This window comes from Spermophilus citellus (assembly GCF_964194105.1).
Source record: "Spermophilus citellus genome assembly, chromosome: 5".
In the NCBI taxonomy this organism is placed as follows: domain Eukaryota; kingdom Metazoa; phylum Chordata; class Mammalia; order Rodentia; family Sciuridae; genus Spermophilus; species Spermophilus citellus.
In genome coordinates, this window is record NC_138186.1 from 145,899,122 (window position 1) to 145,918,289 (window position 19,168).

Genomic DNA, 19,168 nt, shown 5'->3' on the forward strand with positions numbered 1-19,168 from the left:
TGATACAGTATGTAGGGCTGGGGAGAGGAGCTGGCACAAATGGCACGAGGACACAGAAAAGTGGGAAGTGGGGGTTGAAAACTGATTTCAGGAGAAAAAGTTGGATTTCAAAAAATAAGGGTGTGGTCACCAGAAGGGGCAGAACAGCAGCCCATAAGAGGGACTTGTGGATTTGGGGGTCTGTCTGACAAGCTTGGAAGCAGGAAGTGGAGAGGAGTATGACATTGCTGGGACACACGGTGGAGAGGAAAGGGTAAGTCTGAGCCAGAGAGTTAAGGACATTCTACAAAGAGCGGCAAGAAAGGCTGTAAATTTGGGAAGCCACAGGATTAAATCCACATGAGAGATCTCTCTGATGATGACTGTCAGGACACATAAGAGATAAAGACTTGGGATTAGGGAAGTGACAAGATGCCACAAAGAGGCTGGAGGAAAAATTGGGCATGAGGAATGAGAGGTAGAGGGTTCTATGGGAAATCTGGCTAAGGTTACTGGGTAGATGCCCTTGCTCTTCATGAATGCATGAAAAGCAGAGAACAATAAGGACCACAGCTAAGTGCCCAAACCCTAGAGGTCAGCTATAATTCACAGACACAGGGCAGGCTATTAACAGCTCAACAACCCAATATAAATTTACTAACACTAAATTATTTGGAATATAGATTCATAATCCTTCTACAACAACATACAGCCTTGAGTCAAAATACAAGGCCTTGAATCAAAAGGACTGTCTCTGAATAAAAGCAGAAAAGTCCTTCTTGGAAATGTGGTTTTGATCTATCTTTGAAACAACCTTGTACAGTTTGTACTAATCTTGAAAAATATTTTAAATAACAAAGCTGGAAAGGACCTTAAAAGTCTTGTTCAACTCTAATCTAAGGAATGAAAACATCTTAGCTCAGCAAAACTTTGTACAAATCTGATTACTTCCAATGTGAGAAGCAGAACCTAGGCTCCTGCCCTCTGCCTGGAGATCTCTAGAAGAGCCAGATGTGACCTGCTGGAGGAAGGTCAGGACCAGAGGAGGCTGAATCCACCCTGCAATTCACTACTTCAAAGAAAGAAAAGCAGGTCCTAGCTAACCTGGGCTTCTAAGAAGTTTTTCAAATGCCAAGAAACCTAAGAATTAACTTCAGATTCATAATTTATATAATCACATTAATGGTTAATGTTTTCTGAATGCTAATATCACCTTAAGTGAAGAGAGAAACAGTAAAGAGCATTTCTCTATGGTCTATCCCTTCTACTATTTTTATTTTATTATAGACTCAAAGGCTTCAAGAACAAATGGTGTGGGTATTGAAATGACTTAGGTTCCATCTCCAGTTGAGGTAAGGATCAGAAAATACTTATTCTGCACACAAATTTTACTCATGGTGTAAAGATGATAACTAAAATAATTTTTCTTGTTTGCAGTAAAAAGAATGGGAAGTAGAGGAACTATATCATTCACAGGGTGAAGTTGGAGTTCAATTGGAGGTAATGAAATTAAGAATCCATTTAAGTCAACTATTTAGCAAACTGATAAAATAATTTAAATAGAAAATATTTAAATATCTAAGAAATATAATGGATAATTATCATAACTTATGCAAAAATGTAAGCTAAGTCTTAATAACTTGTATCTATGGCTGAGAAGGACACTGAGAGGAAGAGCCAAGAGGATTTCACCTCCTTCTGCCCAGAGTATCACTGTAATTGTTCAGTAATGTTATACTAACAGAAGACCATGAAAGAAACAGCAGCAGTATCACCAGCTGTGACATAATGGCCAACTAAGCCCAAACACTAAACACAAGGATGCCTGGATTCTTAGTACAGGCTATAAAACCCATTGAGAATACTGTAGAAGTCATTCTGCCAGAGATTTTAATTTATTCTAATGAAATATAAGGAGAGAAATATATGTATGTTGTCTAACATTAAAATAATAATACTATCCTTGTATATACTAAAGAAGGCAAGTTAGGAGTGTTTTGATGAGTCAGAACAATATTATATCAACTGGTTATATAAAGTGAGATAAGTAATCTACTAAAACACTCTGGCTATTCCTGGGAAGAAATCTGAACATTTCTCTCTTTATTTAATTGGTTACAGTGTTTGCTATTGGCTGAGAAGGACCTTTTACAAAGCCCACTGATTATACTTTTTAGTATGTATGTATGTATAGATAGACAGACAGACAGACAGACAGACAGATAGGTAGATAGATAGATAGATATAGATATATAGAGATCAGAGGATCTTGATCCTGGATCCTCTTGATAACTCTTTGAAAAGTAATCTTCCTCCCCCTCTTTATATTGCAGGAGGCTGAAGTTTGGAAAAATCAGCCAAATTCATCAGAAATTCTAAGGCAATTAATACTTCAGTTCCTAGAATGGGGTTCCCAAACTGTTGATCTGATCAATTGTGCAAACAAATATTGTCTAGTATAGTTACCACAGCCTGAGTTAGCAATTGGTTATTATATTTACATTTTGCTCAATGATTAATTACCCTACTGATTCAGTATTTTTACAAAAATTTAGTGTATGGGTGACATTATCAAAGTGACCTAATAAGTTTACCAATCAGCTGGTGATCTATATATAGTTTTTTCCATTTTACTTTAACATTAAAAATGTAATTTTCAATATGGACAGACTGTGTCCTCCTAAAATTCCCATGTTGAAGTCATAATCCCAAGGTGATGGTTTTAGGAGATGGGAGGTCTTTGGTGAGGTGATTAGCTCATAAGGACAGAGCTGTCATTTGTGGCCTTGTAAAAAAGACCACAGAGAGCCACCTTGTCCCCTTTACTATGAGAGAATATAGCAATAAGGCTGTGACTGTGGGAAATAGACCCTCACTTAACACTGAATCTGTTGGCACATTGATCTTGGATTTCCTAGCCTCTAGAAGAGTGAGAAACAAATTTTTATTGTTTATAAGCATTTATAATAGTTTATAGTATTTTATTATAGTAGCCCAAATGGACTAAGACACCTAAATTCAGAGTGTTGTCCCAAGTCAAACATTGGGGAGGACTTGGGGGAGAATGGTGATCTAGAGTCATAGCCTGACTCTTTCAGACATTGAAGATGCTGGAGTGCTGGGGGTCAGTACTCTCCAAACCCTTTAGCATCAATCCTTGCAAAATTGGAAGGTTCTCCTTCACATAGCAGACAGGACAGTAAAAATGGACATGAACTAAAAAATAGGTACTGGCAACATGCTATATCTATAAGGCATAAACAAAGAATTCTGGTTGAAGTGAATAACAGTTGGGGTGACTGTTCTTATCTCCTCCTTTTATTCCATTCTCTTCCATGGCTTCAGGTTCTCTGTACACTAATCAGGACACAGAGGGTTCTCTCATCCAGAATCTTCACTAAGTTTTGTGTATCTGAACTGCAAGTATCTCAGAGGAGAAAGGAAATGTGTGTGGGCACTGTGGCCAGGGGTACTGAGGGTACTGACACCCTCTTGGATAAGGCACAGTTACTATCGGGCAAGTAAAATCCTCAAGACTCAGTACTGCCAAGTGAGCACTTGCCAGTGTTTAAACCAAAGGAATTCCAGATGTTGCTTTTAACATTAAAGGAAAATTTAAACTCTGACTGAGTCCCTCCATGTCTTACTACCACTCTCACATCCACAAACAACCCCATCCTCTCCCTCGGTAGGGCTTTAAATAGTTTGTTTTAAAAAAGTCATACACAGAGAAACTTTGTCAAACTAGGACCCAAACCAAAGTCATTACCTCCAGGGAGTCACTTTCACAGTCTCCTTCCTCTGCGCCTCTCCCCTTCTCTTCGGTAATGGTGTTCACCATTTCAAAAAACCTGCAAAGAAAGTTGGCATCTTTAACACATATAATAATAAACACACCTGCTCCTTCATGTATGAGAGGGCAACATCCTGAAAAAAACCATCCTTCAGTTGAAAATGCATTTAATGTACCTAACCTGCCAAAAATGCTCGCTTAGCCCAGCCTACCTTCAGTGTGCTCAGGACCCTTAACATTAGCCAAAAGTCAGGCATCACCTAACGCAAAGCCAATTTTATAACAGTATTTAATATCTCACATAATTTATAGACTAACTGTATCCAAAAAAGTCTAGCAACACTGTGCACAGCACAGTACCATTTGGTCACCCTGGAGACTGGGATTGACTAGGAGCTGGGGCTCATGGCTGCTGCCCAGAATCGCAAGACCACCATATGGCACATTGCTGGCCCAGGAAAGGGTCGAAATTCAAAGTATGGTTTCTCTGGATGTGTATACTCTCTTATAATCACAAAAAGTTCAAAATTTTAAGTCAAAATGGTGTATAAATATATGTCCCAAAGTGACTTTGGAGCCAAAATTTAGAACTAAGAGAGTCTCTATGAATTAAGTAATTTTTTTAAAAAAAATCAGAATTTTTCAAAAAGAAAACATGTTGGTAGGATTTTCTAGAAATGTCTGCCTGAATGCCTCAACTTCAAACAATAGTAATGGAGTATATAATAGAACAACAATGGGGTGAGACAGGTTCATAGAAATGACAAGAATGAGAACTTGGATATCAGAATGAGATTATTAGTGTCTCTACAATTTCAGAAAAACACATGCACCTCTCGAGTCTTTAATTATAAAACAATAAATATACAAGTACCTATTTCATAGGCTGCTGTGAAGATGATCTTGGGTAATACTTGTAAAGTGTTTAGCATAGTTAACTCATAAAAATATTAGCTAGTGTCTATAATCCCAGTGGCTTGGGAGGCTGAGGCAGGAGTATCACAAGTTCAAAGCCAACCTGAGCAATTTAGCAAGCCCTAATCGACTTAGCAAGACCCTGTCTCAAAACAAAAAATAAATAGAGCTGCGGATGTGACTCAGTGGTTATGTCCCTGGGTTCAATCCATGGTACCAAAAAAACCCCAAAATTAACTAGTGTTATTTTAGCTGCTGCTAATATTATTGTTTAAAAACCATAAGAAAACCCCTATTTTCTGAATATTCCGGAAGATCTAGTATCTCTAAATTTGGAAGTGTCTACTTGGCTACTGTAATATTTGATCACAAGTAGTAAATCTTCTGCTTGAACAGGGTCTCATAAATACAGTCTGTGAAATACTGATGTGAACTAGGAAAAACTGGCATATATATATGATATATAAAAAAACTGGCATATATATATATATCATATATATATATATATATATATATATATATGATAGAACCATCTCTTTTGATAGATGACCAACATTTAAAAATATGTTTTTTGTAGTTGTAGATGGATAGCATGCCTTTGTTTATTTTTATGTGGTGCTGAGGACTGAACTCAGTACCTCACACATGCTAAGCAAGCACTCTGCCACTGAACTACAGCCCCAGTCCCCAAACATTTTTCTTTCAGAATTCTTGTAAAGTTTTATTTCTAGAGACCATTTTAAAGCCAAGGAATATAACCAGAGAGAGAAACAAATTTGCCTACTGTCCCCTGAGTCTAGTCCATTCACAATGGATGTCGATGGTTCACACACATAAAGTTAGGGGAGCGCCACATACACTCAAGGGCTATGACCTCTCAGAGAAGTCATGCCAGGATAGGCCAAGAACAGAGCAGAGTATAGTGTGACAAGAAATTGGCCTAACACAACTCAGAACCTATTTCTTTATTTTATCCATCCATTAATTCATCCATCTATTCAAATATTCACTGAGTATCTACTTTGATCAAGAATTGTTGTGGCCGCTAAGAACATGCCAGTGAACAAAATCTATACTGGAGTTTGAAGCCTGTTTATGGAGTCCACATATGGTGCCTACTTCCTCACTTTTCCTTTTCCTCTAACATGTTTCTTGGCCAATGATAAGAAAAAAATCCCCAAATTATGAGAACAACAGTATGCTCTGATGAAGATTAAATATCAAGATGAGTTAGACACAAAAGCAAGTTCAACCAAGAAGAACAAGAAAGTGAACAAACTTTAAAAAAAATATATGGCTTTAAAGATTAATTTTAAGTTCCGAGGTAAAACATGCATGAAACATTAATGCAAAATTTTCAATATGATCATCTCTAAGCAGAATATAAGAAAGTGAGGTGGGAGTCCAGTGTAAATTTTAGAAGCTTGTACTTTAGAGTCACGTGTGCCTGGTTCAAATATCCAATTTTATACTTTTTGGTTATATGATTTTAGGCTAAAGTCTCCATGATCCTATTTACATTAATCTTATCAATGAAAATATTAACTCTATTAGATTAATAGAGTTTGAAGACTAAAATAGATATTAGGCCTGGGATAAGCACTCCAGAAATCTTAGTTATTATTATCATAGAAACCAATCAATTGCCTTGAGAATTTATGTGTAAGTAGAAAATAAGACCATACATGAGCTAGGAATTCTTATTCCCAAGTCTATTTGCCACACATTTTGCAATAATGATGATAAAAATCTCGTCAAGAATTGTAGCCTAAGCAACCTTTTTTTTTTTTTTTTTGGCACAAAGACAAAACAAATAACTGTATACTGTAGCTAGCATATCAGTCATTTAAAATGCAGTCAAATAGCAATTGTTTTAATAAGAATCCCCAATAAAATAGAAGTCCAAACTGGCTTCACTTACACTTTGGCTACTAAGTTGTTACTCACTTCTCTATTTCCTCACAGTCAGTCACTGTGTTCTAAAGGAACATGAAGTATTTAACTAGTCCAAGAGAAACGTACCAAAGCAGATTAACAAGAACATACAAGGCAGTTCATGGCTTTTTGGATTATCTTTTTTATTGGTATAGATCAAATCATTGGCTCTTATCCCAAGCTATGCCCCCATCAGAAAACCCATTATAATTACTCTGGGGTTGGGCCAGGTACTTTTTCAGTACTCACCAGGTGATTCTAATATGAGCTAGGGTTAAAAACCACATGCCAGTGAACAACAGTGAGATTATTCAACAGACAACAGGGAGATTATTCAAAATAATGTAAGAACAAAAATCTTGGTAATTACATGTAATAAGTGAGCACTTTAAAAATAAGACACAGTATTTAACAATTAACCAGTAAGTCTTGGGCAGTGTTTTATCTGTGGAGGGAGACCAGTAGAGAAAGGAGACCAGAGAGGGAAAGGGGAGGTACTAGTGAATGAATTTGAACAAATTATATTATGTGCATGTATAGATGTGTCACAATAAATCCCAGAATTATGTTTATTATAATATAACAATACATTTTTAAATTTTTTTAATCTATGGGGAAACAAATTACAACTAAGAAAAAGCTGAATTTATTAAAGAGAAAATATTAAATTTTTCTAACTGCATACCATACCATATAATTATAAAATATTAGCCCAAATAAAGTATTTATATAACTATACAGCCATGAATTCTCTACAGGGGCTACATGTTCAATTGTGACTTAAAATAATGATCAAGTTTAAACAGTCTTTTTTTTAACACATAATGATAAATACGTACTTTTTACAATGAAGTTCTGTACAGAAATAGATTTGGAAATCGTCAGAATTGTGAAGCACATAAAGAAAACAGCATCGTTCTTCAAATTTAGAAATACTGAAACAACAACAGAATAGCATTATTCAGGGAATCAGTAATACTTTCATGGAACTGTAATGAAAACTAAATACTTTTTATATCCAATCCCAATTATGACAACAATGTTGTTTATAACCAAAAGTCATAAATAGCATCTTACAAAGTGATATTCACCGTACCATAACACAAAAACTGTTTCCTATTCTGAGAATTGTCCTCTGACTCATTTCTGCTGCTTTGGGGGATGATAAGCCCATATAAACTACATGTCCCTTCCATTTAGCATGCAAAGATGGCCTATTCAATGTAGCAATAATCTGTGTGCTGGGAGGAAACGTACAAATACCAACTGATTGGCTGACCTTGGTGATTCTGTAGAACAATGAAATGAGAATAAGATGTGCCTAAGAAGGCACTTTGTGGAGATAGCAAATCACCTTCATAGCTTCAGAGATTTTAGAGAAGTGAAAAAATGCAGAATAGCACTTGTTTTGAACTTCTGTTTTATGCCAGGAGCTGGCAAACGTTTTCTGTAATGGGCAGATAGTTATCTTATGTTTTGTGAACCAGACTCTCAATTCTACTATTGGAGCATGGAAGCAGATTTTGAAAACGAATGATTGCAGTTGTGTTCCAATAAAACTTTATAAGAACAAGCAGTGCACCGTATTTGATCCTAATGTTATGCCTTTGCTTTGCTATTTCTTCAATTTGGAATGCACATCTTTTTTTGTTTTTTCTTTAAAGTAAAATTCTAATCATCATTTAAGGTCCTATTGAGACCTTACCCCTTCTTCTTGCCCTACTTCTACCCTAAACAGAAGGGTTTGCACTTCTATTCTAAGAGTGCTTCTATCATTGATCATCACATACCATATTGCCAATAGTTGTGAAGTGTCTGCTCCCCTCTCTGCTAGACTGTGAGCTCAAGAGAGGAGCTCATGCCTCAGGCATTTTTGTGTCCTCTGCAGACTAGGACTCAACATTTGGCACATAGCTAGTTTTCAATGCTCATTGACTTGATCTGGGCAAGTTCTGGGGTGACGCAAGATAAACCGCTGACCTAGTTGGACTTTGTCCATAGTTTGTCATCTCTTCTTTATAGAGAAGGAAGCCAGGAAAAGTTAGTTCTCTCTGAAGCCATACACAGACTAGAATTCAAGTGTCCCAGCATCTAAGCCAGCAACAGCAGATGGAGGCATGCTACGCACATATTATAAATCATAATCATAAAGCTGCCATACTTAATTACAAAAATTAATTAATTGGAAAACAGATCTGATAAAGTGGAATTTGCATCTACTATACCAGATGGATTGCTTAAAAATACAGCAATAAATAATGAGTGCCTTGCTAATGACTAGGTTTTAAATTAAATATTAAGAGAGGAAAGCTTAATTTGAGAAGGAATTGATTGGAAAGACATATAATGAATCAGTCCATAATCTTGCTTGTTTCTGTTCAGATCACTCATGAGGTAACAGGTAATTCTACCAGCCAAACTAAAATTATTGGTGACTCAGACTGCTCTACCAGTTCATGCTCTAACAAAGCCGATTTCTATTGTTCCAAAGGCAACAGGATGTTGCATAACTGGCCTGCAGAAATCTGTTGCCTTCCATTTCTATTACATGGGGATAAATTGTAGAAAACACAATTAAATTTGTTTTGGAATTTTTAAGAATTGGTTTAGTATGAGCATCTGTCTAACAAATACTTAGCCATGTAATCTGTGACTCTTGATTTGAAAAAATAATCCTATTTCTAATTCCCAAGAAATGATATTTTCTGAGCCACTGGCATTATAACAGCCATATTGTGGCAGCTATGTTAGAACCGAAGTTTGTCACTCTAACACTGCCTCAACAGTGACCTTAGGAAGAGTTTTAAAAAGTGGATTCCCTATGATCTCCTGTTACCTACAGGACACAAGCTGGTAGATGTACTGTGTGCTTTGGATCTACGTGGGGGCAGAGGGGGGGTAGGTCACCAAAAGGAACAGAAAACCATCCTATAACATAAGCCAAAAACTCAATCGGCTCAAGAGGACCTCCACATAGCTCCCTTTTATCTACAACTTGATTCTGGTCCACAGTTCACATTTACCCCAAAGTCACCATATTTTAAGCAGGCAACAAACTCAAGAGTCAATTCCACAAACAGTGAACATCTTGTTGAAAATCCTTTCACAATGGAAACAGTGAGATTTAAGAAGGTTGGGCATTTCCATCATTTGAAGGGATTCCTGAAATGCTTTGGACTTTAAACTCATAATAAAAGTCCTAGTCAGGCTATAAATAGTCCAGAAAAATATCTTTTAAGTGAATAAAATGTACCAAGGAAACTTACCTCACTCCTCTGACAGAGGATGCACTAAAATTCCACTCATGTATACCTTTCTAGAACATAGGAAAACAACAACAAAAAATACTGAGTCATCCAAAGTGAACTTAACATAATGAAAATAATTTTGTTTTATTATTTTTAACAATACACAGAGTCATTTTTCCTGGTGCTCAATTCTTCATGAACAAATTATCATATGGAAGTTGCAATTCATTCTTAAGTCACAAGGGTGAGGTTTACTTAATAACTCCTGTACTTCAATAAAATCGCTTCCAAAAGAGCCTGGGAGAATTATTCTCATTAAATTCTGAAGCCTGATTTTTAATGTATTGTTGTACATTAATTTTTCAAGTAAAAAACCAAGGGATCAGGTAATTCAATGATTATAGTTCAGCAATATTTCTTTTCTGAAAAAGAAAGACATTAATTTGAATAAAATAACTGCAAGGTTTTAAAGATAATTACATCTAAATTATCTATAAGTAAAATTTCTAAGTAAACCAATGGGTCTATTGCTTCAGATATCAATAGAGCAATGTGTGCACATGGACATAATGTCATTATAACTATGCTGTGTTATTACCAAATTTATGCAAAATTCAACACATTAATAAAGTTTGAACACAAAAACTTTAATATCATGATAGATATGGGTGATTCATTGAGTCCAGACCTAAAAAAAGTGAGAATTTATTTCTTGAGTTTACTACTAAGTTACAATTATTATCAAATTCATTTATCCTTAAATTAAATAAATTCCAAGATAAATCATATTGTCTATAAAAACTGTCCAACAACAAAATGAATTGATACCATAATAAATATTTTGATAACAATAAAGCAGCTGATATGGGCCTATATTTAGCAAGTATTTATATGATAAGAAATTCACACTGAAATTCAACTATGGAAATGTCAAACAATCAGGAAAACAAGCTCCTACCCACACACTGCCTGGAGGTTGAGGTCTTGGCTGGGCTTGTGAAATGGGTTAAAGTCTTGGGGGGCTCTGAGATGGCCCAGAACTCTCTTTGGCAAAGCAACTCAAAAAAGTCACAATTTCTATCCACAGACCCTAGTTCTTTGCTATGGCTATTGGAACTTAAAAAGTAAAAAAACAAAACAAAACAAAACAGTTTCTCTCAAGCCTGATACAGATTTACTAGTTTCAAGCACATCAGACAAGTAAAAGCAATGTGACCTGAATTAGTTTAGAGCAGATTTTATTGTCCATGAAGTCCAGGAAGGAAAGACTCTACAGAAGAGTGCTCACAGAATGTGGCTCTCTTAACCAGAGTGCACAGGGAGGCAAACTAAAATAGCAGCCTTGCAGCCTGACTGGTAATTCGGAAAGTTGCTTCTAAATCCTGCTGGCCTCAGGTGAACTTATAAATCTCCCTGTGCTCCAGGAACTGTAGCTGTAACCCGTACACTACTTGCATACAATGCAGCTTTATCCTCAGAGCCTACAACTGAGCTGCTTTCCAAGGCCACGTTCAGGATGAGGAGGTGGGGGATAAGGGCAGAACTGGATGGGCAGTGCGCAAAATAACCACCAAACACAGGAACCAGCAAACACTGACCGACAGCACCAGTAATTCAATCTCCTGTCAGCCCTGCTCTGAAGAGCAACCAAAAGAGATTTCCAAGGTTGACTGGGTTGGGCCTGTAGGAAAGGAGAACATTTCCAGAATAGTAGGTTCCTGAAAGACAGCCTATGCTGCTAGGAAACTGTTCCATTTCAGTGGTATCAAGTCCAGGGCCCAACCTAGAATGATTAACAAGGCCGCCCTTCCCACCTACCCTACTAGAAGGACTCACCACACAGAGGCACTGGTGAGCTACAAAGCCAACCCATGAGACCTCTCTGAGAATCTGGGTTTAAAAAGGCAGGGCCAGAGGCAGAACAATAATTAGCCCCTGTAAGCCCCAACAAGGCACCATTTTCTAGAAAATGTTCAGCCTCAGATCCCATGCCCCAGTTAGATTAATACTGAGTTAGGGTGACAGAAATCACACAGGGGCAGACACAGTGGTTCCTTAGGCAATGGCCATTCCCTCCTTCTCCTGAACTTTGTTCAGGTGGTACGGTGAAGCGGAATAGACTCCATCAACCATGGTGAGCCCATTTCCCTTGCTGGTGACTGATACAACTTTTGGCATGAAGAAGAGCCAGCCCTTTCTCACTACGACCCTGTCTGTGAGGCACTGCTTGAGGGAGAGGACAGACAAGAGTACAGAAATCAACTCAGAATTCTGACATTTACATCCCCTTCAGAATGACCCCATCTCGGAATTTCCTGTAATATAAAACAGCATCTCCTTATTATTAAAGCTGTTTCAGTTGAGAGTTTTGTAGTTGTAAGCAAGCCTACAATTATCGTAACATGGAAGCTCCCTTCACACATTTCCTGAGTGGCCACTGGCTGAACCTGGGAGGTAGGAGGGTCAACATTATTACTCTCCTGGGCCCCTGCTACCTGCTACCTACTACCTGTACTCAAGAAGCCACAGAACAGGCCAAGATAGTCCAATCCTAAAAGGAGGGAATTCTAGATAACCATCATATAAAGTATCTTGCAAATAACTTGTCATCCTTCAATCTAGGTTTTTCTTTCATAGTACCCAGGGTAGGCATTCCTCAAGTACTGATTGACTAAGAGGAAAGCACCTATGGGAGAACTGGTAAAAGAATTGCATTCAATTAATTTTGCCCTTGAATGTACAGGGGACTTCTAAGACTTCCTGGAAACTGGTATATAACATGCTTAGAGTTTTGAAAAAATTTCATTTTAAAGTATGTGCTAATTCATGGAACTGTTCATTCCCCACTTTGGAGTGAAAATATTGAGATAAGGTATAAAGAAATAAATATGATAAATAAAAATCAACATTCTGGTTTTGCTTTTAGAAAAAAAAATTTAAGACATTCTATATCAAAAACAATCCATTTCCTGTTTAGTATAAGATCTATTAAGCTGGTAGCTTATCTGTTATTTAATTACAGTTTTATATTTGTTTTAAACTAACATAGTAATAAAGTTTTCTTACTTTTATTTCTTATCTTCCTTCCAATTTTACTACTTCTACATAAAAACAAATTAGAGAAAAATGACAGTAGTAATGAATACATTATGGATAGACCAAGGGTTTGTAAAGAAATCATCATAAAATCCAAATGAAAAGTGATTCACAAAAACTTAAATTTATGAACAAGGAGAATTTTTAGAACTGAAGGTATAGGGAATAGAAATAATGGAACTATGTTTCTTCTTGATCAAAAATGGGGAAAACAGATAATTGCTTCAGCAGCACATAAACTAAAATTGAAATGACCATTTTCTCTCATATGCAGAAGACAAAGTAATATAAGGAGGGGGAAAGGTGGGAAACCCATGGAAATAGAAGAGAGATGATCAGTGGAGTAGAGAAAGGAGATTGAGGGAGAGGGAGGAGGGATGGGGAAGGAGGGAAACTTCAGAATGAAATTAACTTTATGTTGTGAATGTAACACAGTGAATTCTACTTTTTTATATACATATTTATAAAGCACCAATTAAAAAAACAAATATTGAACTTTGTCTCAGGAAACCATGCCTCACTTTCTTCCTCCTCACTGAACTTCCTACACCAAGAGCTCATAGTCTTCCCTAGAAACCAGAACAGTTGCAAGGTCCACAGAACTCAAAAATAGAAGACTAGCAGAGTACAGAAAGGGGCTGGGGGAGGGAAAAAGAAAGTACTAGGGACTAAAATGGAGCCAATTTTATTCCATGCATGTATGATTATGTCAAAATGAAGCCTACTATTATGTATAACTATAATATACTAATAAAAACATTTTTTAAATGGTGAAAATGGAAACTGGACAATTCACAGCCTAAATCTATAACCCTCCTTAATATACTGGTTTTTATCCTAATCCATTTATTTATTAACACCTTAAAAATTCATCTCTATAACTGTTGCAAAGCATAAGAGAATCAACATAAGGCTCATTTTAATGAACCGAGAACCTCCAGGAAGGACACAGTAACAACTAGCTGGAAATAGTATTCACTTTCCAAAAACCTCTGGCTTAATCTCTAGCTTTTTTTTCCCCCTGTCTTCCAAATTTTTCTGGCTGTCCACTCATTCTCTGGGCCTTGCTAATCTCTAATTCCTTTAGCCCCATTCCATTTCCAAGTGTCCTTGGATAACCTTGCTCTTGAATAACCAATCAAGCAAGCTTTTGACAATCTCTCCCAGTTATTCTCATCCATAGTGTCAGGTCTCATAACTAGCCTTAGTTTTTGTAGTTTCAACTGGGTGATTACTAAACCTGAGCATGTCAGAACATGTCTACACATATTTTAAAACAATGTAAATAAAACATCATACTTGAAAGCTATATGAATAACATGCATATATAGATACATTGATTATTCTTGATTTCGTCTCTGGATGATTCTACCTAGAGTCATGCCATTGGTTCCAATTAAACAAGTCCAACGTGAAATTCCTAATGATTCCTCTACAACTCACGTTTTTCTTCTAAACCCCCTGCCAGTTTTATCAGTGAGATTGAAATCTGAGTTAACTTCACAGTTTTTCCTCTTTTAATTCTTCTTCTTCAATGAGTGATTAAGTCATATGCTTTTCTTTCCAAATTACCTGTCTATCCCTCTGTGGCCACAATCACATCATTCCAGTCCAAGTGTTCTACCTGCTTTGTTTCTAGCTAGTTCTTCTAACAGTCTTCCTGTGATCCTCTAGAGGCCAAGATTTCTGAACTCTATTGTGAAGTTCCAATAAATCTTACAGCTATAAGAGCAACCATTATTGAGCATTTGTTCCATGCCATTTAGCCCTGTGCTAATGATTTACAATAATGATCTCCCCTCATCTTTACAGCAATCCAACGAGGTACTGTTATTCTCCTTATAATATACAAGAAGTACACCATGAGGAGTTTAAATGGACTGCCCAAGTCCCAGAGAAAGCAAGGGATGGCACCAGGCTTCACACCTGTGTTCTTAATTCCTACCCCACTCTGACTTCATGCCAGCTCTCAGAAGCTTCATGGTGTGGTTTTCTACCTGCACGTGTCTACATTCTTAGCTCACATGGCACTGCATTGTTTTCTATCGTCCAGCACCCTTGACACCTTCCTCTTGTGGCCAGGCAGGCTCCTTCCATCCCGGAAGATCCCATGTTTGCTTTCAGCAGGGTGCCTTTGTTGGAATTCTCCCTTCTTAACTGGATTGTCTTCCCTCACCCCTTTACTTTTTCACCAGTTCATGGTCAAGTCCAGGTTCCTTTATGAAGCCTTGTCTCAGGAGGCCATGCCTCACTCTTCTTCCTCCTCACTGAACTTCCTAGGCCAAGAACATATCACCTTTCCCAAAAACCAGAACAGTTACAAGGTCCACAGAACTCAAAAAATGCTTGCAGACACGAGGCCCTAATGTTACCAGTATCTCAACAGTGCTTCCTCAGGCGAAACACAATGCTTCAGGTGGGGTCTCTTTACCTCATATATTGGAAACATAATTTGTTGGGCCAATTGCTTCTTTGAAAGGCTTTCCCCTGTCAGTTCACCAAGAAAATGTGAATTGTAGTGGGAAGCCATCTCTTACCTAAAAGTTTGTTATCAATGAAGTTGTCTGCTATGAGTAAGTATTGTGATTTTTTTTTTTTTTGCAATTTTTTTTTTGTGGTTATTGGTTTGTTTCTGATACTGGGGATTGAAGCTAGGGGTGCTTTACCACTGAGCTACAGCCAGAGCTCCTTTAAATTTTTATTTTGACACAGGTTCTCTCACTAAGTTGCTTAGAGTCTCATTAACTTGCTGAGGCTGGACTCAAATCTGCAATCCTTCTGCCTCCTTCTCCCATGTCACTGGGATTATAGGCATGCACCTCTATGCCTGGATTCAAGTGTTAGTATCTATGTCACTGGCACTCTTAATGATGAAACTGAAATTTACAACACCGCTTTTAGTGGCAATATTGAAATCTGTTATATGGGGCTTATTGGGTAAAGATCCTCAGTTACCTCAATCTGTTAATGGAGTATCTCTAAAATTTTGGTAGAACTGGGGCAGAATAGTCTTGTGGAAGTGCTAGAGAGAAGAATCTTCTACATACTGGATCTGAAAAAGACCACGATGCTGAAATATGCCACAGTGTATTTCTCAATGCTGCTACACAGGTTTGGTGTTGAAAATGGATGGTATTCTCCATGGTCATGTTATTACAAAACTTAACATGATCAATTTTATCCAAACATGACAACTTAAAATACAAATAAAAATGCTTTCTGGGTGCTGTTCAGTATCTGTCTGTTCATTTTAAACACAAAAACATCACTTTTTCTAAAAACTATAGCACTGTGACAGGTGACTTCTTGCTGCTCCGATAGAGGTCACAAGCCTGGCCCTCACTGACATCTGGGAAGGGTCTGTCCCAATTGAGATGGACAACTCAGAGCATATGACATTCTTCTTGATAGATTATAGATAAGCTGTGTTGACTTTCCTGTTCATTGTCCTGAGGTGATGGTTTCTACATGTGAGTCTAAGACTTTCTTCAGTAGGTTGTGACATGAAGACCAGGAATTTGCATCATCAATCAGCTCTATAGATGACTCAAATGCTGACGTTTCAGGGAACCACACTTTGAAAAATGCTGACGTTTCAGGGAACCACACTCTGAAAAACACTGTCCCTTGGAGCCAGCTTAGTCAGAATTACAATTGAGTAATTTGATATGCCTGCAACCCCTGTTAAAGTTGATCTCAACCACGGCTGCAAATCAGAATCACACAGAGATCTTCAGAAAAAGGTTATGTGCCCAAGTTTCACTCTTAAGTATAAAAAATTCCAATACAATATACCTCACTCATGATGGCCAGGGCTTGTGCACTGCTGGATTTGTGCCTGAATGGTACAAGAACAACCTCTCAAATATTACTCCCATGGTGTAACTTGTAGGTTTCAAAAAAGAGGGTTTAGTCCTAACACGTACAAAGCAGTTATTTTATCACTGTGATTGTTACTACTGTTCAAATATATCAGGTAATTTTTATAATGAGATGCACTCTTACCTACATGATTTTGTTTGATCTTCACAAAAATCTTTTGAGGTGGTGGTGATGATGATGATGATGATGGTCGTCATCTTCATCATCATCCCATTCTATAGATGAGGACACTGAAGCTTGGGGAAGCCATGGTGCCCAAGGGCCGTGACAGAATCTAAATCCAGGTCTAATGACTCAAAAACCATATTTTAAAAAAAAATTGTAACCTCATACTCCCAAACAGACCTCCTGCTTCCACATCCTGCTTTATTTTTTCCCTTATCACCATTAATCATACCTCTTTGTTTTACTGATTGGATTACTGCTGCCTTGAGTAGACAGAAAGTATCATGAGGGCAGGAATTTTACTTATTTTGTACACAAATGATTCCCTATCATTTAATGTAGTGGCTGGTAGTACCTGGCACAGAATAAGTGCTCAATAAACACCTGCTGAGTGACTATGTGCAAGAATGTAGTTTCAAGAAAATTATAAGGTATTTTGGAAAGCAATTACCAAAGAGTACTATTAAAAATGAACTATTTTCCCCAAGATTACTATTAAAAATGAACTACTTTTCCCCCAAGACTTCTCTCATATCTGTGGTTTATCTTGTGTGCTGGTTAGGTCCTGAAAAGATTCTATTAAAAAAAATAGTAGGATGATTTGTACATGCATCAAAACTGATGAAATCAAGTAGCAGAAAGGGTTGTCCATATTATTACTAAGAGCAGAAATGAGAGTGCTTAAGGTCCTTCTGATAACAAGTGAGCACAGTCCATTTCATTCTGTGCACACACACTGAGGCAGTGGCTAACCGGAGACTTGGCAGTTACTTAGATAACCAAACAGCTAGATGTAATGATAACTCTAATGTATCAGTGTAAAAACAAAAGTGGCATGATTCTAAAAGGTTCCCACGAATTAAGAGATGCACCATTTACAACATATATTTCAAGTATTAGTTCTTTGATACAGAATTTACAGCATGAATTTTAAAACCAGAGAAACAGTCCAGTTTTGAGTACACTCCAAATGGTTATGCCATCTACAATAAAAATCCAAATAGTTCAATTATTTTTTATTAGCTGAGCAAAATTCATAACCCAAATGTAACAAACTATATTATACAGAATATATTTATGGCAAGACAAATAGAGGCAAGCTGTTTCTTCTTAACTAACACAGACAATTGCTGGAATAGGTAAATACTAGAAGGAAGTAAAGTCTTTCATGACTAATGCTCTTATCTTAATAATTGCATAATTTACCTTGTCATCAGGAAGCACGTGCCAAATAGATATCGTCTTTTGCTCCACTTCATTGTTGATAGATAAGTACGAAGGCTGATAGATTTTGGTTGGTTCTAATATTAATACCTCGGGAAGATAAAGGAAAGAAACTCACATCAGTGACTGAAGATTTAAACCTCTGGGAGCTGCTACAACCACCCAGCACCAGCGTGGGAGATGATAGGCTGAGGCTATAGATCCTGGCTAGAGAAACCCATTTAACTTCTGATGAGTCCTATGACTCCTCTCAGCATTGAATGATATTATACAATTATCATAAGGTCAACAATATATCACCTCTTACTGCTAATGAACTTGGAAATAAAATTTTAAAATCCAAACATTAGTCCAAACTACTAATGATATATATTTAAAAGCTTATACTTGGTCGTGCAATACATAAGCTAGTTCTATAAATACAAATGTGTCAAAGAAAGGCAGAAACATGGTAAAGCAATTCTGTGCACAGATAAATTCCATACATAGAATGTCCCATACTTATTTTAGGTTTTCTGCTGTCACGTTTTATCATAAAGAGGTAGTAGTATGGTTTTCATGTCCACGTAAAAGGATCCAGGAATAATTTTGGTTATTGTTGAAAGTTTTATATATATAAACCCCCAAAACAGACATAACTGCCTAAAGTAATAAAAATGTGTTTGCACTGACTTCAAGATAAAACTGGCATCTCCAATAATGATATATTTAGCCTTGTGAGAGAAAAAGACAAAATTTGCTCCTGTTTTGGAGATTTACAAAGAGTATGTGATAAGTTGAGAATCTGTATCAAAGGTCTGCATGAAGTTATTACATTATTACTAATTTCTTACACCAGAAAAGAACATTAAAATACCATACATGCCCTGGCTTCAGAGCTACTATAATAATTCTTACCTATTCACACAGAAGCTTTAAAGACCCACATTTT

At 37.0% G+C, this 19,168-nt stretch overlaps 1 protein-coding gene across 3 annotated transcripts in view; it reads right to left on the bottom strand.

The window, feature by feature from the left end:
- The window catches only part of MAP3K5 (mitogen-activated protein kinase kinase kinase 5), a 204,624-nt gene that overhangs the window by 63,772 nt on the left and 121,684 nt on the right, over positions 1 to 19,168 (bottom strand). For all 3 annotated transcript variants that reach the window (XM_081293968.1, XM_081293967.1, XM_081293969.1), the window contains exons 11-14: positions 18,220 to 18,327; positions 9,889 to 9,938; positions 7,462 to 7,557; positions 3,749 to 3,830 (exon numbers count right to left, since the gene is read on the bottom strand). In XM_081293968.1, coding sequence (XP_081150094.1) covers positions 3,749 to 3,830; positions 7,462 to 7,557; positions 9,889 to 9,938; positions 18,220 to 18,327 — 336 coding nt within the window. The remainder of the gene's footprint in view (positions 1 to 3,748; positions 3,831 to 7,461; positions 7,558 to 9,888; positions 9,939 to 18,219; positions 18,328 to 19,168) is intronic.